Consider the following 20567-nt stretch of genomic DNA (forward strand, 5'->3'; position numbering starts at 1 on the left):
AATGTCCACCCTGGTCCCAAGGGTTTAGGCTGCAGAGAATCCTTCCAGTTTGAAATTTACTCCACATTTACTGAGTCTCATCTATGCTAGACCCAGTACTAGGGGAAGGGGCAGGACACAGATCTACAGGGTTGAACAGGACCTGCCTTTCTGTCTTAAAACAGTTGAATGTGGGGGAGAACAAATAATAAAGGAATGCTTAGATAAGGTGATAAGAGCTTTGTTGTGGGTTGAGGATTCTTGGAGCACAGAGGAGAGAGAGACCATCTTTGAATGCTTTATTATCCAGGGTGAGCATTTTGAACTGGGGCCTTGAAGGATGTATAAGAGTTCACCATTCCAGACATAAGCCTTGTAGACTCAGAGTCTGTGGAGTTTGGTGTGGCAGGGACAGATCTCTTTATGGACAGTGGCAGAAGGTGGAGGCAAGACGTAGGCTTAATAGGTGTGTTGAGCTGGACAGAGGGTTCTAAGCAGGGGTGTGATATGATCAGTTTGTTCCTTGGAATGGCCTGTGACTGTGGATTGAAGGGAGACAAGGCTGGTGGGGAGATGTGGCCCAGGGAAGGATAATTGGTCTGAACTGGTACAGTGGTAGAAGAGAAAGGTTGAGACTCAGCAGCCTCTTTGGATGACTAACTGCTTGGTAAGGTAATGAAAGGGAAGAAGGAATTACAAAGAGGAATATATAGATACTCAGGGAGCAAGGAAAGACCCAAAGGATGACCTCTAGTATTAGTTCTCAGCATCAGCCTTTGGCCTCTTGCTTTCTGAAGGATCGTGTGCTCTGGTATCTGTATTAGTTAGCTGTAGCTGCATAACAAATTACCCCAAATCTTAGCAGTTTACATCAAATACAAAATTATTCTCTCACATAGATTCTGTGGGTCAGGGATTCATGAGTGGGGCCTCACCCACATACCTTGGTGGTTTGGACTTGGGGTGTCTCATCAAGTTACTGTCGAGATAGCCAGGGCCATGGTCATCAGAGGGCCTGACGGAGTAAAGATCCACTTCCAAGGTGGTTCAGTTGTATGCCAGTCAACTTGGTGCTGGCTGGCAGCAGGAGGTCCAGTTGTTCCCCACACAGCCCCCCCATTGAGCTGCCTGAGTGTCCTATGACACAGTAACTGGCTTCCCTGCGAGTGAGCAATCCAGGAGACAAAAGCTGATAACTTAGCCTCAGAAGTTACACACTATCTTTTCTATAATATACGATTGGTCTATAAACCAGTTCATCGTGTGAGGGGACTGCAGAAGGATGTGCTTACTGGGAGGTGATTCACACTGGGGCCCCCTTGGAGGCTGCCTGCCACAGTTTCCCTTTCTATGACCCATTTGGACGCCTCATTGATCTGAGAAGTGAGAAGCCAGATGATCAGCATATTTCAAATTACAGCAGGAGGGATGCAAGTTAGAGAGTAGGAATACTGCCCTGTGGGAGAATACCGGAGACAGGTGACCAGGATTGTAAAGGAGTCTTCCCTGGAGGGGGCTCAGGGCAAGAGGATTTCCTTGGGGTTGGGAGCAGGTGCTTCTTAAGGCATAAAAATTCACCTGTGGGGGCTTGACCACGCTGGGGCTGCCTGGAACCTGCCACTTGAATTCCGTTTGCCAAGCTTTTGTCTTTTGAGCTGGGGGCTGGGGAGGTATTTCTTTGCTCCCCACTGTAGAGCTTTCAAGGACAAGCTCTTTGCATTCCAGCACGTAGGGAGCACTCAGTACATTGTGCTGCAATTGGCCAACGATTTCCCCATCTGCCCTCCGTTCAAGGGCATTTGCTGAGTGTCTGCCCACTGTGTGACAGGCAGGGCTGCCCTGTATACTCATGCAGGCCACTCAGTGCCAACGGCGCCTGCCCAAGAGTCTTGGAATTAGTCTGTGCTTTGTTCACCAAGCCTTGCATCCAGGTACAGGGCTGGGTCCACCTGGATGAAGGACATCTTTGTGCCATTCCCACAAAGACCATGTAGTCAGTGTCCTGGGGGCTGGTCTGGTGGGACTTTTTCTAAAAGATGTTGTTTGGCACCAAAGATGGTGCTTGTAACACACACTGATCTAGCTGCTGGGGATACAGTCTGAACAAGACAGACATGTTCCCTGCCCTCATCTGTCTAGTGTGGGGAGACGTACTATATAAAGGTAAGCAGGAATTTCCCAAGATGACTTCAGATTGTGAGCCGTGCTAAGAGGATTTTTATCAGGGTGCTGCTGAGAAAGAATCACGGGGAGCCTACTGTAATTTGAGTGGTCATGGAAAGACTCTTTGGAAGAGATAGCTTTCAGTGGATTCTAGAAGTAGAAGACAGATGTGGATCAGTGAACAGTGGAGAGCCGGGGTGAGGGAGAGCCTTCCAGGCAGTGAGAACAGCAAGTGCAAAGGCCCTGAGGTAGGAAAGAGCTCGATGCACGCTGTGAATGTCAGGAGTATGAAGTCTGATGCTGGAAGAAGACGGAAGTCCTGGCTCTTACTGTGCTCCCAGTGTGTAGACTGGGCTTGGGAGGCCTGGAGTGGACCCTTAGGGATGCCTTAAAAAATTTTTAATTTAACTAATTATTTTTGGCTGTTCTGGGTCTTCACGGCTGCACAGGCTTTTCTCTAATTGTGGCGAGCAGAGGCTATTCTTCGTTGCGGTGCGCAGGCTTCTCATTGCAGTGGCTTCTCTTGTTGTGGAGCACAGGCTCTAGGGCATTTGGGCTTAGTTGCCTGAGGCATGTGTGATCTTTCCGGATCATGGATTGAACCTGTGTCTCCTGCGTTGGCAGGCGAATTCTTCACCGCTGAGCCATCAGGGTAGCCCTTGAGTTCATGCTCAGTCGCTCGGTCTTGTTTGACCCTTTGTGACAACAGGGACACAGTCCTCCAGGCTCTTCTGTCCATGGGATTCTCCAGGCAAGAATACTGGAGTGTGTTGTCATTTCCTTTTCCAGGGGAATCCTCTCAACCCAGGGATTGAACCCGCATCTCTTATGTCTCCTGCAGAGGCAGGCAGATTCTTTATCGGTGAGCTACCTGGGAAGCCTGGGGAGGGAAGCCCTACGGAATGCCTTTTTGATTGACTATAAGATGCTGTAGGGAGGGTTATGGCTCAGGAAAAGACTTAAGTGCTGGGTGGGGATGATTAAATAGGTGTGTGTGTTAGTTGCTCAGTCATATCTGACTCTTAGACTGTAGACCCAGGACCCCATGGACTGTAGCCCTCTGTGTGGAATTTCCCAGTCATGAATACTAGAGTGGATTGCCATTTCCTTCTCCAGGAGATCTCCCCAACCCAGGAATCGAACCCAGGTCTCCTGCATTGCAGGTAGACGTTTTACCATGTGAGCCACCAGGGAAGCCTGATTAAATGGGGGTGCACATAAATTCCTGGGGAGATCTTCAGTCAGGTCAATGCAGCAAACATTTATTAAGCCTCTACTCTGCACTAGGCACCACTTGTCACATATGTGTGTGTGTAGGTATGTGTGTTTAAGAGAGAGAGGGAGAGAGACAGAGAGGAAGACAGAGAGAGCGAGGAGGTCCCTTCATTGAAGGAGCCAACAAGTGTAGGAAGCAAGATGGTCAGGAGAAGTACACTCTGTGGTGATGCCTTCAAGGAGGAGGGAACAGTGTCTGCAGAGGCCTCCAGAGGAGGGGCCCAGGACTTATTCTTGTAGTTGTTCAGACGCTAAGTCGTATCTGACTTCGGGATCCCATGGACTGTAGCACACCAGGCTTCCCTGTCCTTCACTATCTCCTGGAGTTTGCTCAAATTCATGTCCACTGAATTATTATTCTTGAAGACCTGGCATTTGACTAGCAGAGGAAGGGGAGGCACTGGGTCAGGAGGCACTGGCCCAGTGGGCGCCTACCTGGCTGGAAGGGCTTTCAAAGCTCAGGCCACATGGCCTGAGGCTTTCTCAATTCCACATTCCAAGGCCAGAAAAGGAGGCACGGGGATGGGAATGGGAAGACCGCTGTTGTCAGAGTGGACACACCCTCTGGAGGGAGTTGCCACCTGGGGGTGGTGAGGGTGGGACACTCAGAGAGAGGGCTAGAAGGATGGGCATGACTTGACTTGGGTGGCCGGGGGTGGAGAAGTCCCCGAGCTGGACTGTGTGACTGGTGGGGTCAGGAAAGCTTTACTCAGCACTGGCTGAATCACAGGCCTGAGCTGTGGCCAGAACTGGGTTCTGGGAGAACAAGGTCCAGCCAAGGTCACATCGCAGACTCCGCCCCATGTCCTCCAGCTTCTGCCCCCAACCCCTACCACTGCAGACAAACCAGAAGCTTTCATGTGGGGAGCCATGGAGGCTTTATCGACAGCTCTGGGCCTTCCTGTGCGCCTCGGTCTCCCCTCTGCACTTGGCTGGAGATCTGTTTGGCTTGAGGTTGGAAATGGGTGGGTAACTATAGATTCGGGCTTCTTTGGTGGCTCAGTGGTGAAGAATCTGCCTGCCAATACAGGAGACCTGGGTTTGATCCCTGGATCGGGAAGATCCCCTGGAGAAGGAAATGGCAACCCATTCCAGTATTCTTGCCTAAGAAATCTCATGGATAGAGGAGCCTAGTGGGCTGCAGTCTGTGAGGCTGCAAAGAGTCAGATGCAACTTAGTGACTAAACAACAACAACAAAACTGTAGATCCAGGAGGAAAGGCAGCTGACCGAGGCCAGGGCTGTGAGGCTCTGGGGTCAGGGTCCATGGCCCACCTGCCTTTGCAGGCCTAAGTGCGTGCAGCAGCTCAGCTCAGGAGACCCCTCACCCCATCTCTGGGACCTGGTGGGAGGGGGCTACCAAATCCTGGGTGGAGGGCCCTGGGGGTAGGGCGGGCAGGGCTGGGACATTCCAGGCTGAGAGAACCCCACAGGAAATTTGATTCCAACTTCTGGTAGTGGGAGGGCAGAGCAAGTCGTGTGTGTGTGTGTGTGTGTGTGTGTGTGTGTGTGTGTGCACGTGTGAGCATGTGTGTGTCTGTGTTTCAACTCATGTGTGTTTTCTCATGAAGTTTGTGAGTTTGTGTCCACAGTCTGTGTCAGCCTGTACTCTGAAGGTCTCCCATGAAACTGTTTGTGGCTTGCCAGTGGGTGTGTGAGGCTGGCTGTGTGTGCTGCGTGTGCACGTATGCCGAGTGTACGTGTGTAAGTGGTTATTGGTGTGTGTGGGTGTCAATGTGTATGTGTGCGTGCACAGGCCCTCTCCTGGCCCGCGAATTGGGTCCGTGTGTCTCTCTTTGCCAGAATGAGAGTGATGTGGTTCTGGGGTACCGCCTGCTGCCTCCTGTGTAAGGAGAGACGGTCCTCTTATTCCTGGCTCGGCTGGCTAGGGGCCTGGGTCCAGACTGGGTCGGCCAGGACCTAGCCACGGAGTGGGTCCCCTTCTCTCCCGCTGCTCCTCCCAGCTTCCCGCGCCGCCCGAGGGGCTCTGGGCGACTGGGGCCTCGGCGCCTCCCGGGCGTTCCCGCCCCGCAGGCCCCGGGGAGCCGCGGCAGCCCCCCGCCCCTCCTCTCTCCGTCCCTCCTTCCCTCCGTCCCTCCTTCCCTCCTGAGCGCGGGTTGCGGGCGGGGGTGGGAGGAGATTTCGCCGGAGTTTCCATTTCATACCTCGCGGCTAAACTTTCTTTCTGTGTCTCGCCCTCTTGCAGTCTGCAGCTTCTCCTGTCATCGGAAATGCCAGGCCAAGGTAAGGGGGCTGCTGGCCGCCCGGTCCCGCGGGGGACTCGAGGGCCGGACGGGCTTGGGGTCCCGGGACTGGAGCGGGGGCTCCGGCGGGCCGGGGGGCGGTGCCCCGATCGTCCCCTCCTTCTCTCTTTGTTTATGCAAAGCTCCTGGGCCCCGGAGAGGACTCAGGTCAAGGTGAAGGCGAGAACTGGGGCCGGGTGAGCTGCGAGCGGGGGATGGGGGCGCGGTGCGCAGGCTCGGCGGCTGCTGGGGGTGGCTGGCGGAGACCGAGCTCTGGGGGCAGGGCCTTTGAAGGTATTTCCCCTTAGTTCTCCAGGGGGTGGGGGTATGGAGGGGCAGAGGGATGCTTTACAATTACCCCGTGGGCCGCGCGCGGAGATGTAGCCGGCCGGATTTGGCGGGATGGGGGTCACAGCCACAGGACCCCGAGGGCGGGAGCATGGGATAGGTAGGGGGTGGAGGGGTGAGGTGGAAAAAGGTCAGAGCTCAGTGTCGCGACCTCTGGGCCTGGAACCTCTTGAGCGACCATCCTGCTCTTGATTGGCCGGGTCCCTCATCCTCGGTCTCATCCTCGGTTTCCTCATCAGTGTTTCCTGGCTGGTCTTGAGGGAAAGGAAAACCAGAGGCAGGAAGACCAGAGGGTTTGCTGGGTCCTGATTGGCCGAGCTGGCTGATCCCTGGGTTGGCTGTATCCTCTCAGGCCCTGGCAGAAGAGTGATGGATCACCAGTGGCAGCCTTTTGGAGTCATGGGGGTGGGGGTAACACCAGGATGGATTATGATGGATTACTTGGGAAGGAAATTGTTCTGTTAGATGCGCTCAGCTTTCTGGAGCTGGAAATGCCCTGCCTTAGCTTTCATAGGCAGCCCAGTCTGCCTGCCTTCCTCCATTATTGTTAATATCTTCCCTGCCCTCTAACCACCCCCTTTGCCATTCACCCTTGATCTTTCAGGAAGGAGTTCAGGGAATGGAAGGAGGAGGAAGGATGCTTCAAAAAGGAACTTTGAGCAGTGGAAACCAGCAGAGCATCTTCTGCTCTGCTTCTTATTAGCTGGGTAAACTTCTCTGAGCCTCTGTTTCATTCTTAAGGATGTGGGAATAAGAAAAGGCTATTACGAGGATGAGATGGGATAATACGTGTGATGCTCAGCACAGTTCCTGAGACACAACAGGTGCTCAAAACATAGCAGGTAATTGATGATTATCAGTCGGTAGCTCTGAGGGCTGAGGGTTACCTTGTAGAAAGGTGGCACTTGTAGACCTTGTGGACCCAGCAGGTCTCTCTTAGAGGGGACCCACTTCCTCCTGAGTGACTTTGCTCAGGCCTTGCTGAGGGCTGTGTCCTCCTCATCTGGAAACTCCAGGCTGGGGGGCTCTCCCAGCACAAGTGTCAAAGGCCTGGCTTGTTCCTGCCATCTGGATGGTTTCTGCCTCTTCTGTTGTCTTCTGCTTTTCTGACCCCCTCAGCCTTTTCTTCTCCAGGTGGGGAGTGAGTTTCTGCTTCTCCTTCCATCTCCTTCCTTGTTTTCATTCAGAGCAGAGTTTTTCCACTCTTAATCCCAGAATTTTCTGGTGTTCTAGCTCCTCCCCAACATGCCCCCTCCTTCCTGCACTTGTTTCTCTCAATGACAGTGGACATTTACAGTGCTGTAGGCCTTAGAAAGCACTTCAATGCATTATCGGTTCTATTCTTTTGATTCTATCAGAGGATAAACAGGCTGAAAGATCCTTTGGTTTTACAAATAAGGAAACTGAGGCATCCAAAGGTTGGATGACTTTCCCAAGGTCTCCCAGTATAATCCCTCACCCACCTCTGTCCCTGGGCCCTTGTACTTCCTTCTAAACGTCCCCTCCTTGCCTATGGGCAGACATTCCTTGGTCCTTACCTGCCCCTCCCCCTTTGCCATCCATCTCTTGCAGTCCTGGATGCAGTCAGAGAGGAGAAGGGGATGAATGCACAGTGAAGGGTCTGAGTGGGCTAATGGTGGTGGCTGGGGGGTGGTGGGGGCAGTGTTCTGGAGAGGCTGAGATGTGTGATAGGAGATGGGTCCTTGTTGTACCGCTGCCTCCTGTGTGGAGGCAGAGGGATGACAAAGATGACTTCTGGGGGGTGGTGCACAGCCTGCTTGGCACTTCTCATATATGCTGGGAGTCAGAATATACCAGGCTGCAGCAGCCCTGCTCTGCCCAGCCGAAGAGGCCAACGCAGAGGGGAGAGGTGGACTGCCAGGGCAGCAGCCGGCCAGATGGACAGATGGGCCTTTTTGTAGGATTTTCCTCTGTAGGAAATGGGACCCACTTGTGCTGTGAGCTCCACCCAGCTGGCAAGCCTCTCCCCTAAAACCACAGTTCTTACTACCGCCCTGCTGTTTCCTTTTGCTGGGAAAGGGTGATGTGAGCCCCAGAACACAGCAGAGCTCTGTACTCCAGCTTTTATAACCAGATCAACTTGGAGGTCATCTCATCCATCCCCCTGCCTCTAGACAGGATTCATTAAATCAGTGTTTTTTGAGCTCTTTCCATGTGCCAGACACTGTTGTAGGTGAACAAGACCAAGAAAGCCTTTGCCTTCATGGGACTGACATTCGAACATGGGAGACAGATGATAAATAGCCAACCAAGTTATGAAGGAAATGAGCTAGAGCGGAGGTTAGAGGATGATTAGGCTGAGTGGCCCAGGGAAGCTCCTCCAAGGGACCGTTGTGTGAGATGAGACCCAAATGATGCTACATGATGATTTGAGAGATGGAAAGAGCCAGTACAAAGTTCCAGAGGTGAGCTGAGCTTGTCACACTTCAAAGAGGGCTGTGTAGAGTAGAGAACGCTGGAGAGGAGAGAGCGCTGGAGGGTTTTGAGCAGGAAAGACATAAGCCACGCTTCACTTGGAGAAGCCCATTCTCACCTTGAGCAGGCAAAAGGGCAGGAGCAGGGAGATGGGCCAAGAGGCAGCTGACATTGCCCAAGTGAGAGTGGCTGGCAGTGTAGTCCCTGGTGCTTGCAGGAAAGATGGTAAGAAGGGACCAGACCTGGGATGCATGGTGGGCCAGAGCCCAGAGCCTGGCCGGTAGAGGAGATGTTGGGTGTGAGAGGCAGAATGGGATGACTCCCAGGTTTTTGGCTGAAGTCGCTGGCTACACGTGGTTCCATTTACTGAGATAGATGAAGTGTATGAGAAACTTCCAGCGAAGAGGGTGCCGGGATGTCTGCTTTGTTTGGTCTCTTGTTTCACAGTTCCTTTCCCACGCACTGGGGAATTCTTGCTGACGTCGATTCTCCTCTGTCCTCTCAAATTCAGCTCAGTCTGGCCACCCCTCTAGTAAGTGGCTGGCTCTGGATGCCTAAACATTCTTTCGCCCAGGCTGTTCCTGCAGCATGAACCCAGGACTCTGAGAGGTGCCCTGTTATTTATAGTCACAATACAATGTAACAAGTTACCCTCAAATTTAGTAGCTTAAAAGCAGCCAACACACAGCTTCTATGAGTCAGAAATATGGGGGTGGCTTGGTGGGGTTTGGTTCTAGCCTGGGGTCTCTCCTGGGGTGGCAGTCAAGATGTCAGCTGGGGATATCGTCTGAAGGCCTGATGGACTGGAGGATCTGTTCCAGGATGGTTTACTCTTGTGGCTAACGAGTTGGGGCTGGCTTTTGGCAGGAGGTCTCAGTTTTCTGCCACACAGACATCTCCCTAGGACTGCTTGAGTATGCTTACAACATGGCGGTAGCTGCCTCAGAGTGGGTGAATCAAGAACGCAAGGCGGAAGCCCCGAGTCTTTTATATCCTTGCCTTGGAAGACGAACACTGTTTCTGCAATATGCTGTTCGTTAGTGCAAGTCAATCCCATTGAGAGGAACTTCCCTGGTGGCTCAGAAGATAAAGAATCCAACTGCAATGCTGGAGACAGGGGTTTGATCCCTGGGTCGAGAAGATCCCCTAGAAAAGGGAATGGCTAACCGCTGCAGTATTCTTGCCTGGAGAATGCCATGGACAGAGGAGCCTGGTGGGCTATAGTTCTTGGGATCACAAAGATTTGGATACAACTGAGCAACTACCACTTTAGCCTCATTGAGTGTGGGAAGGGCCTTGGAGACAAGAACCATTGAGACCATTTGGAGCCTGACTTCCACAGATTTCCAGGAAGAGAGCAAAACTGATCTGGCTTTTGGAAGGTCTCAAGAGTGGTGGGAAGGGCAGGACATAGGAATTAGACTTACCTGGATTTGAACTCTACTTCTGCTGCCTTCCAGCTGTGTCAGTTGGGTTATAGAGGATTAAGTTCCCATTGGCACATAGTAGGCATCTTCTCCTTTCTTGGAACCATAGGCAAAGATAGAAAAGAGCTCGGATATTCTGTGCCCCATTCTTTGCCACTTGGAGCTGCTTGAGAGGAAATGCTGGTAGAGGGGTCTTAGTGCTAAGCTCAGAGTAGATTGAGCTGTTTATTGCACTTAGAACTGTTGAGAGATATGTTGCGCCCTTAACTTCTAGAACAGTGCCTGTCTGATAGTAGAGGTTCCATGAAGAAATAAAGGAGTGGAATAAAGGAATGTTGAGAAACAAGAAGTTCCTATGTAGGGAGAGGCTGAGGGGGTGGATGAGAGCATAAAACAAGGAGCAGAAAAACCATTTTAAAACCCCTTCAAAATGCTCTCCTACAGCTTGACACAAAGATGCTCCAAATAAAGAATTCCCTGGTGGTCCAGTGGTTAGGACTTGGTGATTTCAAGGCGATGGGCCTGGGTTTGATATCTGATTGGGAACTAAGATCCTGCAAGCTGCATGGTGCAGCCAATAGAAGAGAGAGAGAGAAAAAAGATGCTCCAAATAATAAATCTAGTCATTTACATTTTCTAGTTGGGATACAACTCACATATCATCAACTGATAAATTTGTACATATTTATGAACCAGATCAAGAGCTAGAACATTTCTGGCACCCCAGAAGCAGTCCTTGTGCCCCCCTCCAATCAATATCCCCCAAAGGTAATTGCTAGTCTTACTTATAACCTCAGAGATTAGTTTTGCCTGTATATGAACTTCATATAAATTGAATTAAGCAGTATGTTTACTTTTGTGTCTGGCTTATTTCATTCAGCATTATGTCCGGGAGGCTCATTTGTGTTCTAGTGGGTTGCGGTGGTTCATTCTTTTTTTATTGCTATGTTGTATTCCAGTAGGTGAATAAACCACAATTTATTTATCCATTCCACTGTGTATTGCCTTTTGGGTTATTTCCAATTTGGAACTGTAATGAACAGACCTGCTATGAACATTTAATCACCTGTATCTACACTGAACTTTGTAATACACAAAACATTTTCCCTCACCTTCTCAGTCCTAAGAGGTGGGCAGGGCTCATGGGAGCCCCGTTTTATAGATCTGTTGTTGAGACTCAGGGAGGGTCTTGGCTAAGGGCACCTTGATGCCAGTAGCTTTCTGGTACTGCCCTGGTAAAAATGGGTGGGAAGCAGGTGAGAAGAGAAGTGAGTTGAGAGTGAGCCAGAGAAATGGAGACAAATAGAGAGAAGGGGCTGATTCAGGCACTGGCATTTCATCGTGGTTCCTGGAAGCTCCACTATCTAGCTGCCCCTCCAAATCTCCTTTTAAAAAACCTAGTTCCATTAAAAAAGAATATTTATTTTTGGTTTTGCAGTGTCTTAGTTGAGGGTCTTAATTTCAGCCTGGGGTTAGTTGCTCTGTGGCATGTGGAATCTTATTTTCCAGACCAGGGATCGAACAAATTCCCTGGTCCTGCCTAGACCCCCCAGACTCCCTTCGTCCCCCCGCCCCACAACCCCCCGCATAAATTTCTCCAACGGGAGCAAATTGTGAGTTTCCCTTAGTCCTCACCCTTAAGTCTCATAGGGGTCCTCCTCTTTCCCCATTGTTTCTCTCAGTTGAGGATTTAAAATGAATGGCCCAGGATTTGTCTTCCACTTTTATTTGAGCACGTGCACAGTGTGTATATACACAGTAGATTTTCTTCTGTTTTGCTTTTCTCTTCACTCGCCTGCTATAGGGTTCCACAGTCTCCAGATACATTTGTTCATGTATGTATTTATTTACTACTTTAAAGGAGATTTTACATTTTCGGTTGGTTTTGTTTTTATTTGTCGTTTTTAACCTAGTTTGTCTTTTAAAAATTTATTTTTAAAATATCAGTGTACAATATACAATGTTGTGTTAGTTTCTGCGGTGTAACAGCTGTGTGTATCCGTTTATCCCCTCCCTCTGAGCCTCTCTCCCATCCCCCCCACTCTTCTAGGTCATCGCAGAGCACCCAGCTGAGCTCCTTGTGCATACAGCAGCTTCCCACGAGCTATCTGTTTTACACGTGATAGTGTATGTATTGACACACATATTCTTCCAATTCGTCCCGCCCTCCCCTCCCCGCCAGGCTGGTTGGAGATTTACAGAAAAGTTGAAAGAGCACAGAGTTTCTGTGCAGCCCACACCCAGGTTCCCCTAATCCGGATACAGTGTTTGAGAAAGCCTCTTTTCACTCCCGATTTGCCCCCTCGCTTTGAAATAGCAATTCTCGCAGACAAGGGTGGCTCCTTCCAGCAAAATGCTGGTTGTCCATTCCGGGTCTGATAAGAGTTCAAAGAGCCAGGTAGCTGCCGAGCAGGCAAATTGCCGGGACCTGCACCTCAGCCTCCGGGCAGTCCCTTCTCACCTTGCTTCCTTTACCTTCTCCTATCCTTGGGCTTCCTTGGGTGGCTCAGTGGTAAAGAATCCGCCTCCCAGTGCAGGAGACCCTGGTTTGATCCCTGGGTTGGGAAGATTCCCTGGAGAAGGAAATGGCAACCCACTCTAGTATTCTTGCCTGGGAAATCCCACAAACAGGAGTCTGGTGGGCGGCAGCCCATGGGATCGCAAAGAGTTGGACACAACTGAGCAACAACCACGATAACACGCTCTTCGCAGCCCCGGCTCTTCGTTCTGCTCTGCACCAGGGGCATGAAGGGAGGAGGCTGCAGCAATGACTGGGTCCCCTCCCCTGTACCAGAGGGGTTTAAATCCCATCCTTTAAGCTTGAAAGGAAAGGAAATCCCATAATTAACCCCCATCTTTCAGTCACATTATTCAGTTACATTACATAGCACCTTTCCTGCTCTCTCATAAACACACCTGCAGCCTCCCTGCACAGTTGTTGGAGACTTGCTGTGTTTTCCTGCTACCGGGAAGCAGGGTAGCAGGAGGACGTTCATGGCTCTCAGACCCATCGATTGCTCTGAGTGCAGTGAGTGTTTAAGTTCTTTGGACTCGGAGACAGACTGTTGAGTTTAAATGTCTTCTATATTAACAACTGGCTGTGTGACCCTGGCAAGGGTTTTAACCTCTCTGAGCTCCAGTTTCCTCATCTGTAACATGGATTATAATAGGACCTGTTTTGTAGGACTCTGTGATATCCCAACTGAAATGCCAAGCTCAAAATAAGTGGTTGAAATGTTGCTAATATTTATTTTGTATTTTTCTTGTTGTCTTCTAACTCTGTTGTTTTGTTGCTAAATCGTGTCTGACTCTTTGCGACCCCATGGACTGTAGGCAGTCCCCCTTCCCAAGCTCCTCTGTCCATGAGATTTCCCAGGCAAGAATACTGGAGTGGGTTGCCATTTCCTTCTCCAGTGGATCTTCCTGGCCCTGGGATCAAACCTCATCTCCTGCATTAGCAGGTGAATTCTTTACCATTGTGCCACCTGGGAAGCAGAGAGTGAATTCCCTGGTGGCCCAGTGATTAGAACTCTGGGCTTCCACTGCAGGGGCAGAAAAAAAAGGTGAGGAGAATTTGAGGGACCAGCCAAGGTTGCTGAAGGCCCTGGTGTCAGGCAAAACTAGATGCTGACATGTGTTTGGCTTCTCTTTTCCCTCTCCACTGTCAAGGAAGAATGAGGAAACAGATGTCAGCGAATATAATTTGTCTTTTGCTTGCTTGCTTGCCTCAGGGCACCGAGACCTGTAGTCAGGGTTCCAGATCTTGTCTGTACTTTATAATCACTGGGGTGCTTTAAAGATAGTGCTACCTGGGTCCTCCTCCCCAGGGAATCTGATTTAATTGGTTTGGGGCATGATCTGGGCATTGGGATTTTTGAAAGTAGCCACCAGGGTTGTGAGTGTAAAATGGTGCCACCATTCTGGAAAGCTGTTGGCCATTCCCTAAAAAGTTAAACATGCATTTGCCTTATAACCCAGCAATTCCACTCCAAGATATTTACCCAAGAGAAATGAAAACACGTCCTTTGCACATAAATTCTTAGCAGCTTTATTCATAATAGTCCCAAACTGGAAAAACTCAATTAGTCAACAACAGCCGAATGGACAAATTGTGACATAAAGTTCCCATGGAATACTACTCGGTAATAAAAACGAATGAACTCTTGTTATGCATAGCATTGCTGATGAATCTCAAAAACACTGGGCTTAGTGGAAGAAGCGAGACACAAATGGAACAAATGGTTCCATTTTTATGAAATTCTTGACAAGGCAAAACTCTCATGACAAAAAGCAGAGTAGTACTTTTCTGGATCTGGGGGGTGGTGGGAAGATTGTTTCCAAAAGGGTGTGAGGGAACTTTTTTTTGGACGGTATATAGATGTCCTTTATCTTGATTGTGGTGGTCGTGGTTACCCAGAGTATATATTTGTCAAATTCACTGAACCATATTCTTAAAAGGGATGCCTTTATTGTGTATAAATTATGTCAATAAAGTTGATTTAAATAAAAGTTTCCCAGCTGAGTCCACTTTGCAGCTAGTCTTGAGAATCGCTGGTCTGCAGTTTTTGAAGACCCATCTCTGCCCTTGCTGTCTTGGTCAGCACCCAGCACAATGCCAAGTGTATAATAGCGCTTTCAGCAGTCAAGGACCTCTCCTAGTCATCGTCTTTTTTTTTTTTTTATAGCAACTTTACTGAGGTGTAATTCACATACAGTACAATTCATCCTTTTAGAATGTATAATTCAGTGGTATTTTGTATATTCAATGTTGTGCAGCCATCACCACAGTCAATATATCATCTTGAAAAGAAACTTCATATATTAGATTTTTTTTTATTTTACTGAAGTATAGTTGATTTATAATGTTGTGTTGATTTCTGCTGTATAGCAAAGTGATTCAGTTATACATTTATATCCATCCTTTTTCATTTTCTTTTCCATTATGGTTTATCACAGGATATTGAGTATTGTTCCCTATGCCATACAGCAAGACCTTGTTGTTTATCTAGTCTGTATATGCGATTGTGTGAGCTTAGTCTCAGTCCTGTCCACCTCTTTGCGACCCCATGGACTGCAGCCCACCAGGCTCCTCTGTCCATAGGATTCTCTAGGCAAGCATACTGGAGTGGGTTGCCATGGCCTCCTCTGGGGATCTTTCTAACCGAGGGATCGAACCCAGGTCTCCTGCATTGCAGGTGAATTCTTTACCATCTGAGCCATCAGGGAAGTCCGTGAATACTGGAGTGCGTAGTGTATCCCTTCTCCAGGGGATCTTCCAGACCCAGGAATCGAACTAGGGTCTCGTGCATTGCAGGTGGATTCTTTACCAGCTGAGCTTCCAGGGAAGCCAGTTCTATATATATAACAGTTTACACCTGCTAGTCCCTCCCAGCCCACCCCTCCCGAGCTCCCTCTCCCACCTGGCACCCACAAGTCTGTTCACTGTGTCTGTGAGTCTGTTTCTGTTTCATAGAGAAGTTCATTTGTGTCACGTTTTAGATTCTACATTTGTGATGTTGTATATTTGTCTTCCTGTCTGACGTTTCATGTAGTATGGTAGTTTCTAGGCCCATCCTTGTTGCTGCAAATAGCATCCCTTCATTCTTTTTATGTCTGAGTAGTATTCCATTATGTGTGCATGTGTGTGTGTGTATGTGTGTACATACACTATGTCTTCTTTACCCATTCATCTGTTGAAGGACATTTAGGTTGTTTCCATGTCTTGACTACTGTGATTAGTGCCACTGTTAACATAGGGGTGCGTGTATCTTTTTGAATTAGAGTCTGAGTATGTAGCGGGATTGCTGAATCATATATGGCAACTCTTTTTAGCTTTTTGAGGCACCTCCATACTGTTCTCCATAGTGGCTGTACCAACCTACAGTCCCACCCATAGTGTAGGAGAGTTCCTTTTCCTCCATACCCTCTCCAGCATTTTAGAGACCCCATACATTTTAACTGTCCCTCAATCCCTCTCCTTCCCACACCCTGGCCCCAGCCCTAAGCAAACACTAGTCTGCTTTCTATTTCCACGTATTTCTCTATTCTGGAGATGCCATATAAATGGAACAGTAGAACGTATGTTCTTTAGGGCTGGCTTCTTTCACTTAACATAATGTTTTCAAGGTACATCCTTTTTATGGCCTAATAATATTGCATTGTATGAGTATAGCACATTTTGTTTATCCATTTATCAGTTGATGGACTTTTGGATTGTTTCCACCTTTTGGTTATTGTGAATAATGCTGACATGAATATTCATGAACAAGTTTTCATGTGGATATATGTTTTATTTTTTTAATTATTTATTTTAATTGGAAGATAATTACAATATTATGATGGCTTTTGCCATACATCAACATGAATCGGCCCTAGGTACACATGTGTCCCCCCCATCCTGAAGCCCCTTTCCACCTCCCTCCCCATCTCATCCCTCCAGGTTGTCACTGGACACATGTTTTCACTTCTCTTGGCTCTATCTATCTAGTTATCTCTACCTATGAGTGAAATTATGGGGTTCTGTTTTAACTCTACATTTAACTTTTTGAGGAACTGTCAGGCTGTTTTCCAAAGTAGCTAATGTTAGTTTTCTAGGTCTGCTGTAGGAAAGTATCACAGACTGACTTGAAACAACAGAAATTTCTTGTTTCACAGTTCTGGAGGCTTAGAAGTCCAAAATTGGACCATATGCCTCTGAAAACTGTAGGGAGAATCCTTCCTTGTGTCTTTGAGTGGGTTGCTGTCAATCTTTGATGTTGCTTGAGTTATAGATACTTCACTTTGATCTTTATCTTCACATGGTATTTTCTCAGTGGGTCTGCTTATCATCTTTTCTCTGTGTATGTCTGTCTCTGTGTCCAAGTTTTTCAAGGACACCAGTCATATGGGATTAAGGCCCACCATAATGATGACATTTTAACTTGATGACCTCATTAAAAACCCTACTTCCAAATAAGGTCACATCTGAGGGATGAGGAATTAGGACTTCAACATACCTGTTTTGGAGGGGAGGTGCGACACAACTCAACTTACAACATAGTGCACCATTTTATATTTGCACCAACAATGTATGAGGATTCCGACTTCTCTACGTCCTCATGAATACTTATTTGACTTTTTGATTCTAGCCATCCTAGTAGATATGAAGTGATATCTCATTGTGGTTTTGATTTGATTTCCCTGATGATGAATGATGTTGAGTATTCTTTCATGTGCTTATTGGTCATGTATATATCTTTTTTTGAGAAATGTCTTTTCAGATTCTTTGCCCATTTAAAAAATTAAATCATTTGCCTCTTTATTGTTGAGTTATAAGAGTTCTTTGTATGTTCAGGATACAAGTTCCTTATCAGATATATGATTTGAGATATTTTTTCCCCATCCTGTGGATTGTCTTTTTACTTTGTAGCACAGATGTTTTAAACTTTGATTTAGTCCAGTTTATCTTTTTTTTTTTTGGTTTGTTTGTCTGTGATTTTGGTATCATGTCAAATCCAAAGTGATATTTAGCCCTATGTTTTCTTCTGAGTTTTATAGTTTTGGCTGTTACCATTACATCTTTCATCCATTTTGAGTTAGTATTTATATATGGTGTGAAGTAAGGGTACAGTTTCATTCTTTTGCATGTGCCTATCCAGTGAAATACCATAGACAGAAGAGCCTGGTGGGCTCCAGTCCATGGGGTCACAAAAACAGTTGGATACGACTTAGTGACTCAACAACAACAACAACAAACCCAGTTATTCCAGAACCATTTGTTGAAAAGACTACTCTTTCCTCACTGAATGATCTTGGCAACATTGTCAAAAATCAGTTGACCATAGATGTTGAGGTTTTATTTCTGGAGTCTTAATTGTCTTATTCCATTTAGAATGGAATAAGGATATGTCTGTCCTTAACACCGGTACCATGCTGTTTTGATTACTACTGTTGTGTAGTAAGTTTTGAAATTGGAAAGTGTGAGTCTTCCAGTTTTGTTCTTCTTTTTCAAGATTGTTTTGGCTGTTTTGGGTCCCTTGAGCTTCCATTTGAACGTTAGGATCAACCTATATTTTCTACAAAGCAGACAGCTGGTATTCTAATAGGGACTAAATTAAATCTGTAGGTCAGTTTAGGGAGTATTGCCATCTTAACTGGAGAAGGCAATGGCAACTCACTCTAGTACTCTTGCCTGGAAAATCCCATGGACGGAGGGGCCTGGTAGGCTGCAGTCCATGGGGTCGCTGGGAGTCGGACACACTGAGCGACTTTACTTTCACTTTTCACTTTCATGCATCAGAGAAGGAAATGGCAACCCACTCCAGTATTCTTGCCTGGAGAATCCCAGGGAAGGGGGAGCCTGGTGGGCTGCCATCTATGGGGTCGCACAGAGTCGGACACGACTGAAGCGACTTAGCAGCAGCAGCCATCTTAACAGTGTCGAGTCTTCTGATCTGTGAGCATGGGATATCTTTCAATTTGTTTATATCTTCTTTAAATTCTTTCCATACTGTTTTGTAGTTTTCAGAGTAGAAGTTTTACACTTTTGGGGAGCTAAATTTACTTCTAAATATTTTATTCTTTTTGATATTATTATAAATGAAATTGTTTTCTTAACTTTATTTTCAGATTGTTCATTGTCAGTATATAGAAATACGATTGATTTTTGTGTTTTAAAGATTTGCGCTAACCTTCATGAGCTCATTTATTAATTCCAGTAGTTTTAAAATTGAATTCTTTAGGATTTTCTGTATACAGGATCATGTCATCTGTGAATAGAGGTAGTTTTACTTCTTTCTTTCCAAATTTTCTTTCCTTTTCTTCCATTTTTTTTTTTTTTTCGCCTAATTGTCCTGGCTAGAACTAGGAGTGGCAAGAGGAGAAATCCTTATCTTGTTCCTGATCTTAGGGGAAAGCATGCAGTCTTTAACCATTAAGCAGGATGTTAGCTGTGGGGTTTTCATAGATGCCCTTTATCACATTGAGGACATTTCCTTCTATTTATAGTTTGTTGTTGAGTGTTTTTTAAATCAGGATTTTGTCAATTTTTTTAACATCTGTTGAGATGATTGTTTGCTTTTTTTTTTTTTTCTTTAAATTCTGTTGATATGGTGTATTACAGTAACTGATTTTCAGACGTTAAAACAACCTTGCATTCCCAGGATATATCCCATTTGGTCAGGATGTGTAATTCTTGCTCTTATGTGTTGCTGGATGTGGTTTCTAGTATTTTGTTGAGAGTTTGTGCATCTTTATTCATAAGAAATATTGATCTTTAGTTTTCTTTTTGTTGTAATGTCTTTGTCTAGTTTTGACATCAAGGTAATACTGATCTCATGCAATGAGTTAACAGGTGTTTGCTCCTCTTCCACTTTTTGGAAGTATTTGTGAAGAGTTGATATTGATTATTCTTTAAATGTTCGATAGAATTCACATGTGAAGTCATCTGGGCCCGAGCTTTTCTCTGCATGCAGTTTTGCTAGTTCGGTTTAACAGATAACTTTTTTATATATTCAGATTTTCCATTTCTTCTTGAGTTGGTTTTGATAGTATATGTTTTTCAAGGACTTTGTCCATTTCATCTTACATACCTAATTTATTGGCCTACAATTGTGCATAGTATTCCTTCATAATTCTTTTTATTTCTGTAAGGTCAGTAGTAATATCCCCTCTTTCATTCCTGATTCAAGTAATTTTGTCTTCTCTCTTTTTTTCCTGGTCAGTTTACTAACAGCTTATCAACTTTGTTGGCCTTTTCAAAGAACCTATTTTCTCTCTAACTTGAAGGGTTTTTCATCATAGTCACTTTGTGTATAGCCACTGTTTATTGAGTATCCTCTGCATGGTGGCTGCTTGACACTCATCTCATTGAATCCTTGAAAAACCACACATGAAGTGGCTATAATTGGTCACACTCTCGAAAGGGAAAGCCGAAGTGAAGCTTTCTGCCCCAGTCCTGTAGCTAGCAGGCCGCTCAGGGCTGAGTATTTAGCTCCAGTGCTTGATGGCTTTTCACTACTTCCTTTCCCACCTTCAGCCTCTTTTCTCTGCTGCTGAGGCTCTTTTTCTTTTTTTTTGCTGGTTTCCAAGGAGAAGAGCCATGGGTCACCATTCCCTCACATCACCCATCAGTGGGCCTCAGCCTCACCTGATGAGCCCATTAAGCATATTCTTGCCACCCCTAACTTTGGTTCAGTGGGTCTTGGCTTGGGCCCAGGCATATGCATTATTTTCTAAGACTCCCCCCTCGCCCCCCAGTGATTCTGATGTTGGAGTCCCTTGATAGCACCTGACTAACAGGTCTTTGCCTCTGGAAAGTCCTCTTCAACTCCTCTGGGCACAGGCCCCTAGGGAGCCACTGGTTTCTCTGGCTTCTGTTCTCCTGGCTTTTGCTTCCCCCACAGTGGGCGTCAAGGATGAGGTAGGTCTTGGGCGAGAAGCCATTTTATCTCCACTTTCTAAAAATTTTCAGGAAGCTGTAACAGCCCCTCTCACCACCACCCCCCCCCCGCCCCAACAATCTTCCCAGAGTTTTCTCTGAGAGTATAGGGCCTTCAGGGGTTAATAAGTAGGCCTGGAGTGTGTCATAAGCAGTCAGTTAGTGTGCGTGTGCACACACACACACACACACACATCTGAGAGTATAGGGCCTTCAGGGGTTAATAAGTAGGCCTGGAGTGTGTCATAAGCAGTCAGTTAGCGTGCGCGGTCTCTCTCTC

The 20567-nt window shown here is 47.0% G+C and overlaps 1 protein-coding gene across 8 annotated transcripts in view; it reads left to right on the top strand.

Moving 5' to 3' along the window:
* TNS1 (tensin 1) overlaps positions 1–20567 on the top strand; it is a 207940-nt gene that overhangs the window by 20532 nt on the left and 166841 nt on the right. For all 8 annotated transcript variants that reach the window (XR_006342392.1, XM_043910093.1, XM_043910091.1 and 5 more), the window contains one exon: positions 5623–5660. Coding sequence is in view for 1 of the 8 variants with exons in the window: in XM_043910093.1 (XP_043766028.1) it covers positions 5623–5660 (38 nt within the window). In the remaining 7 variants the exon portion in view is untranslated. The remainder of the gene's footprint in view (positions 1–5622; positions 5661–20567) is intronic.

Source organism: Cervus elaphus, chromosome 8 (assembly GCF_910594005.1).
Source record: "Cervus elaphus chromosome 8, mCerEla1.1, whole genome shotgun sequence".
In the NCBI taxonomy this organism is placed as follows: domain Eukaryota; kingdom Metazoa; phylum Chordata; class Mammalia; order Artiodactyla; family Cervidae; genus Cervus; species Cervus elaphus.